Below are 7,578 nucleotides of genomic sequence, written 5' to 3'. Positions count from 1 at the left end.
ATGGCAGACATTTGGCAGGTAGACAGGTAGACATTTGAATCTCATTTTGTTTGTTTACACTACTGTAGAAATAGTATTTGTGAAAAAATAATTGTGAAAGGTGTGTGGGAGAAAAAAAAACATCACCGTGTTTCACCCATATCTAAAAATAGCTCTAAATACGCACCTGTCTGCTTGATCCGAACTCGAAATCGAGTTAAATACTGTTTTTTTAATTGAGCAAACCTGCATTATGATAGTTGTGCGATACTGCCGGTAGATGGTGCCATGTCTGTTTATATGGATGGAGGCTTGGTGTATATAATTTTCTTTTATCATGATAAACATTTTGTGGTCTCTTTTATGAGCATATAACGTGGCCATATACCTTTTAAATGTGTCGTCAGATGACCAATTTCTTCTGCAGTTATCTAGAACAGGGAGTAGCACGATTTCCCCACTGACATAAATTAGCACTGACTACAAGCTTGCATATTTATATTGTGTTCATTAATAAGCGTGTCCCTTTTTAAATAAATGAATAAAATTACAAATCACCACACCCTCCCATAATTGTGTAACGCTTAGACAAGTTACATTATATAGGCACATAAACAAATTCTAGGCACTAACGGAACCCCATATTTGTTTCCGGATGTCTAATTCAAAGTCCGTTACTTTCTGTTTCCATGTCCATCCAAAGATTCCCATTTGTCTCCTTTATTTTCTCTTTAAGGTTCAATGTTTCTCCTGTTGCAGGATCTCTAAACAATGAAAATCATCCAGTTTTTTTTTTTATAACAACTATGCCTTCCTGAATTCTAGGAGCACTTTTCCTTTTTCAACCGGGATATCGACCCTCGTTCTGGGTAGTTTACTTTAAAGTCTGCCTGTGTCTTTGTGACTTGTAGAAACAAAAGAACAAGCCTATTGTGTTTCTTCTTCAGAAGAGATAGAAACATTTTACCTGAAAATAACCATTAAAATCTTCTTAAATCCTACCTGTATGACCTCGTGTCTCACAGCTTTGTCGTTCGGTCCGACATTTCCTCATCGGAATGCTGAAACTCCGCCTGTACATATATTATTTTCCATGTGATCCCTGTAGTATCCACTAGATGGCGGTATTGCACAAGAAACCCCACAGACAGACCCAATAGTAGGCCTATTAATAGTATAGTAGGCCTTGATTAACTCGCGCAGGAAAAACGCACCTGTAACGAGCTAACACCTGCAATTAAATCATTTAAACTGTGACGGTGTTAGGCTACTCCTTTACAGACCACAGTAAAATGGTTCCTGTTAATCCAGTTTTGTTTTTGATTTAAGCTGGATTTTTTTTTCACATTAAACCGTTTCAATCGGTTGTTCAATAAGTTTGTACAATTATTTATAACATTTATTTAGTTAGTTATTTTTTAATATGTAAAAAACGTCTAAGTATTGTTGTTATGTTATCAGTCACACAAGTGAAAGATTTAAAATGACGTATCTATTTTTATGTCACCAAACCTGGTTTTTAGCAGGTTTTGTTTTGTTTTTTAACCTTTCATTTCCACTTATAATCCTAAATGAAGAATCTACATGTGACGCAGATATCGATTTACATGCAGTTTAAATTATACAACAGACCAAACATTAATTCACATGTAATATCAATGTCAAAGGTCACAGAGGAACACTTTGATGCTTTGTCTTTATTTATCTATTTTTGTATTTATTACCAAGATCAGAAGGAAAAAAATATCAAAAGATTTCAAAAGATTTCAGCATTTTATTCTTGTATTTTCCGTCCAGGCAGAGAGACTTTTATAGTTTCCAGAAATATCTTGTCTGAATGATGTGAATCTCCTTATGATGTCTACAGCTTCATTAATGCGATGATCCACCAACAGGATCTGATCGCATCATAAAGTCGCTGTCTAAAGTTTTGCAACACATTGTGGTGAAAAGGTTTCATTCATCTGTACAGAACCTCCATTGTGTGGCGCAGCCAGGGTTGCGGCCTGCAGGGGGCGCCACATAAAGCTCCATCTGTATTAAAGCGCTGCACCATCAGCCGGTAACTCAGTCCTCCAGACACAGTCGCTCCTGCCGGCCTGCGCTATGGGCTGCCGGGCAGCTGCAGCCTGGCCTCTCCGCCTCCCTGCGCTCTCCACCCGGACACTGGCAGCGCTCCGGCCCGGAGCCTCCGCTGCGCTCTGGACCAGGAGGAACCTGAAGGTGCAGGCGGCCGGTGAGCAGGCGGGGAAGCTGAAGAGCGTCGCTGATCTGCCGGGGCCCAGCTGGTCCACCACTCTGTACTGGCTCTTTGTCAAAGGCTACGCTGACAGGGGCCACTTGCTGCAGGTAGGCCTGGCCCTGGCTCTCTGCGCGCTCTGATCCATCCAGTCCCAGAGTTTGGGAGGAAAGCGTCAACAAGAGTGACGTCATCAGCCTGAACAAAAAGTCTCTGATTGCTGGACCCAGCAGGTGGAAAGTTTGGCATCTAAACTGATCTGAGAGCAGCTTTCTGTATTTTGTTCCTGTCCTGATGTTATAGCAGGATAACATATTTTCTACTCTTTGTTTCTCTGATCACTGTTAAATATTAGTAATAAATATTATATATATTAAAATAAATATTTTAGAACAAATAGAACAACAGATTAATGTTAGTTTCTTTACCCAGAAGTTATCAAAACGGTGAAGATGGGGTACATGTTGAATCGAAAGATATTTATTAGATTCTCCCAAATTATCACCAGAATATCAGATAATCAGAACATTGTTAAAATGATCCAAACTTCTCAGATTTTTATGACTAGTTAATTTCAAAGAAGCAGGATTTAGGCTGCAAACAGAGTAATTACATGTTAACGTCCACTGAAAGCACAGAACTGACACCAGAACCAAGCGATGATGCTAGCAGGCTTTATGAAGCCGATGAGAGAACATGAAGCCGGACTAATGAGCAGTGAGTGTAGACGGCCTCCAGGAAGAAGAGCTGGTGGAGACGCTCCTGCTGGGAACCATTGGACCACGTTGAATGAGTGAAGTGTGAGAAAACAGGTTTAATTCTCTGTCAAATAACTCTCATATCACTTATGCATTGACTTTTTCAGTTATTCTCTACCACCAACACCCTTTTTTTTCCACAGCAACAGCATCGTTTCTTATCGTTAATATTCTCCATATGCCTTCATTAAAGATTTTTATTTTCACTTGCGGGAAATGTCACTTCCAGGCTTCTTATTTCCTTTGAATAAATTGAATAAAATTAAAAATAAGGCACATTTTCACAGAAAATGGGTTTGAATAGGGAATATATCTAATCGGTTGTTAAATCCAAACGGTCATTTCTTATCAAACGCTTTTGTCACTTTTTCAGTTTCCTGGTCCAACCAAATAATATGTTGTTGGTTTATGATGCAATTCTCTGTGGTGCTTTGAAACATCTGTCATTTCTACCTCAAAGTCAGGACCCTCTGCTCCATGCTTTGATCAAACTACCATTTATATTAATCACAACTCTATATTTATAAAGTTATACCTACTGATACAAAAAAGTCCCTGTCCTTTAAGTAGGATTTAAACCAGTTAAGAGCTGTACTAGAGAGGCCGACCCAGTTCTCCAGGCGTTCTAACAGAATGGAGTGATCGACAGTATCAAATGCTGCACTGAGGTCCAATAGAACCAGCACAGTGGTTCTTCCACAGTCTGTATTTCTATGGATGTCATTAAACACCTTGATAAGGGCGGTCTCTGTACTGTGGTGAGCACGGAAACCTGACTGGAAAACATCAAAGCGGCTGGTCGTAGTTAAGAAGGTGTTTAATTGTTGAAATACAGCTTTTTCAATGATCTTACTGATAAAGGGGAGGTTTGAGATGGGCCTGTAGTTCTGGAGTAGAAGTTTGTCTAAATTGTTCTTTTTCAGCAGTGGTTTGATAATTGCTGTTTTTAGGGACTGGGGGAAAACACCTGACAGAAGGGACGTGTTAATTATCTGAGTCAAATCAGACGCCATGACAGGCAAAACTTTTTTAAAGAAAGCTGTGGGTAGAACATCAAGACAGCATGAAGAGGAACTTAGCTGCTGAATGATCTGCTCTAAGCTTTTGGAGTTTATTTGGCTGAATTGGGACATTTTGTCAGAAGTAGTTCCAGCTGGATACAGCTTTGGTTCTGGTGTTGATATGGTAGTACAAAGTGATCCTCTAATTTTTAGGATTTTCTCAGTAAAGAAGTTAGCAAATTCATTGCAGGCCCTGGTGGAGTGGAGTTCTGAAGCCACGGACACAGGAGGATTTGTTAAACTGTCGACTGTGACAAATAAGACACGAGCATTATTAATGTTTTTTTTAATGATCTCAGAGAAGAAAGATTCTCTTGCATTTTTCAGTTTTAAGTTATATCTGTAAAGTCTCTCTTTATAGATTTCACAGTGAACCTGCAGTCTGTTCTTTCTCCACCTGCGTTCAGCTGTTCGACTCTCCCTTCTTTCACCTCTAACTGCTGGAGCATTTCTCCAAGGAGATTTTTTCTTCCCAGGAAATAACTTTATCTTTAACTGGAGCAATGCACTCAATGATGTCTGAGACTTTAGACTGAAAGTTGGAGTCGTCGGATGATTTATTTCAATATTCTGAGCTCTCACATTGCTTTTGTAACATGAAAGAACGCTCTCAACAATTTCTCTCTGCTGCTCTACATTTTTATGCAGTGTCAACTAAGTTTTTAGAAGGATGGGTGAACAATGCTGGCAAAAAAGATGAACATATCAGTTATTTCAATAACTCACACCATCACATCATTAATCACACATGTTGAATAAAACCAATTAGATCCATCAGATAATGACATCAAGCAGTTTCTGAATAAAATAACACTTCCTAAATGATCAGATAGTCAAACAATGACCCTGGATTCAAGGCTGACAACCGCTTAAATTCAGGTAGCTATAAAGAGCATGGCCAATAAAAAGGCTCCAGGTCCAGATGGATTCCCTGCTGAGTTTTAAAAAGAGTTCTGGAATATTCTTGCACCAACGTTCCACAGAATGTTGCAGGAAACTCAGGAGAATGGCAGATTTCCAGCTAATATGAATTCTGCTACTGAATTCTGTTAAAAGTCTGTCAGGTTGCTGCGGCGGCTCTCTCCCTCTCACAGGCGGCTGACGACTGGGCGGTGCTGAGCGCAGGTGTTCAACATCAGCGCGACTGCGGAGACGGCTTTAAAAGGAAGCGGCTGACTGCACCTCTTCGCCAGAGGATTAGCCATTTGTGGTAGGAACTCACGGCCAGCGTTTTTCTAACGTCAATTCTCTCGACTAAAGCGTCTGTTTTGTGTCTCAGGTGGACAGCTCCGAATCACGTTTCTCAGGGAACTGTCCAGTCCTGAAATAGAGCCGACATCCCTTCGTCCAGATCCGCTCTCCTGCCGAAAGGTAAACCAAAGATCTCGCCGCCGCCTGCATCTAACCGGCGCGGTGTCCAGCAGCCAGCCGTCAGCACCGATCCGCAGTCCGATCACCGGAACCCCGCCAGCCCTCCACCTGTCAGCAGTCTCAGGAGCAACAACCGCCTGCCCCGCTGCTCTCACCAGCAGCCTCCGGCCCCAGAGCCCCGCAGTGTCCGCCCACTCTTCCCGGCGGTTCGTCTTCCACAATTAATTCTTTCTCCCTCTGTTCCAGAACCTCAGTGTGTCCCTGCCTGTTCGCCGGGTCCAAAGGATCTCCCGCGATCGTTTTCTGTTTAATTTAATAAACTTTATATACCGTCCTTCTGCCTGCTGTGTATTCTGCATGTGGGTCAAAAGACTAGGAACCATGACAAAGTCTTTCACCTTTTCTTTCCTTCTCTCTTCTTCCTTCTTGTTGTAGTGTCCACATTACATGAAATACTCCCTGCATAGATTAGAATAAAGCCATTAACATGTATAAATAAAGCGGAGCAATATGGCGAAAGCGGTACGGCTCTACTTGTGAAAGCAAAATCTGTTGTGCTGTTTTTGGCATTAAGACAATTGTTAATGGCAGACAGGACACTATAAAACGCTACACTAGTGACGGCGAGGACAGGCGTTCCTGTAGACTGCGAATGTATGACTCAGTGAGCCGCCCCTGTCTAATTGTGATTGGTTGGCATATTGCCTTCAGTTGTTGATGTGATTGGTTTAATTGTATGATGGAAAAATCAAAGATATGAATAAGAAAAAGTTGTTATGTTTAACCTTAACCAACTAAAGCATTGTTGGATATAATCAACATTTGGATTTAATGATGGGATGGTGTGAGTGATTGGCTTCACCCATCCTTCTAAAAATTTACCTGACACTGATTTTCTTGTAGGGGTATAATTTGTGCCAACCTCACTTTATTTTAACTATATCATATATGTAGGCTAAATTTATATTTTAAGTTAAAGTAAAGTGTCTTTATTTAAATAAAGAAAGGGCGTGGCCCTGACAGTGTTTGGGGTAAATCCTCAAAAACATGCAAATGAAGGAATGTGAGTGCCATGCAGCAAATTAAACCTAAAATATATGAAAGGAACATTAGAGCTGGAAGACTCGAACTTTGATAGAGAATAAATTATTGCATTGGTAGTTATTTTATTAATCTTATGGGTCTCTGACTACAGAGCAGTGCAACACTAACATTTCTGACAACGAGACATACAGCGGCTTTGAAAGATTTTCTGCTTCCGTTTGCATAAAAACGAAGAGCAGTACAAAGAAAGTGTTCAGAACTCAGTGTCCCCTCGCTGTGTTATAAGAGCGATGTGCGGGCTGAAAATATCAAGATAAATCATTGACAGTGGCAAAAGATGATGCTTGAAAATATATGAATCCAGAAAGGATAAGACAATTAATCGTGGTCTGATCAGCCTCTCCTGACAGAGATGTTATAGAGTATTTGGGCTCCAGCCTCTACAGGCTCCTCCAGAACAGGACAGGCCTTTTCAAACACTTCCTTGTGCAGATCTTGGCTAAAAAGTAGGAAAACCTCAGAGTTTGCCCAAACAACTCTGCTACTGAGCAAGGTTGTTTCACGGAGTAATTGTAATAATGTGACTCAGGCTTCTGGGCTTTCTGAAATGGAAAAGCCAGGTTATTTAGGAATTTACCCCAGACATTACTCTGGATATCCACTAACTGAGCTTTCTTAACCGGGGGAGCAGGGAGCTACAAGAAATAATGAAAGCTCTGGGAATCCTGACAGAAAACAGAGCAGTCAAAACAACCTGAATGCAACTGAACACATTAAATTAAACCTATAAGACCATTTCAATTCCATATCCGCGTAACAATATCTTACTTAACCACTGCAACATCAGCACTGTTGTGGTGGTACATTTATTATTTCAGCGTTAATCTCGCCATCCTATTAAGGCGGATGAGAAATATGAGTTGGGCACAGCCGTGTTTTTCACGGTTTAACTTTGCAGATGGGCCCTTGGAGATCATCCTCCGTGCTCTTTGTCTGTTTTTAATGTAATAATAATAATAATAATAGTTAAATGTTGTTTTTAATATATATCAGTATTTTTTCACAGGTATGTGCTGACAAAAGGCATGATTAGCGACATAATTAAATATACCTTTTAAATTATGAA

General features: G+C 40.5%; 1 protein-coding gene across 1 annotated transcript; it reads left to right on the top strand.

Annotated features, from left to right (window-relative positions):
- The first annotated feature begins 2,031 nt into the window (after positions 1-2,031).
- LOC118557954 lies at positions 2,032-5,633 on the top strand. The gene is made up of 4 exons (XM_036128481.1): positions 2,032-2,328; positions 5,132-5,247; positions 5,317-5,335; positions 5,409-5,633. The coding sequence occupies exons 1-4, from the start codon at positions 2,086-2,088 to the stop codon at positions 5,631-5,633; spliced, it is 603 nt and encodes a 200-aa protein (XP_035984374.1). The 5' UTR covers positions 2,032-2,085.
- The last annotated feature ends 1,945 nt before the right edge of the window (positions 5,634-7,578 follow it).

Source organism: Fundulus heteroclitus, chromosome 24 (assembly GCF_011125445.2).
Source record: "Fundulus heteroclitus isolate FHET01 chromosome 24, MU-UCD_Fhet_4.1, whole genome shotgun sequence".
Lineage (NCBI taxonomy): Eukaryota > Metazoa > Chordata > Actinopteri > Cyprinodontiformes > Fundulidae > Fundulus > Fundulus heteroclitus.
This window is presented reverse-complemented; position numbering and strand designations above follow the sequence as displayed.

Bases quoted from the DNA above. Each gene is read 5' to 3' on its own strand.
- LOC118557954 (XM_036128481.1), top strand. From the start codon at position 2,086: ATGGGCTGCCGGGCAGCTGCAGCCTGGCCTCTCCGCCTCCCTGCGCTC. The intron at 2,329-5,131 runs GTAGGCCTGGCC...TCCCTCTCACAG, and splicing joins ACAGGGGCCACTTGCTGCAG to GCGGCTGACGACTGGGCGGT.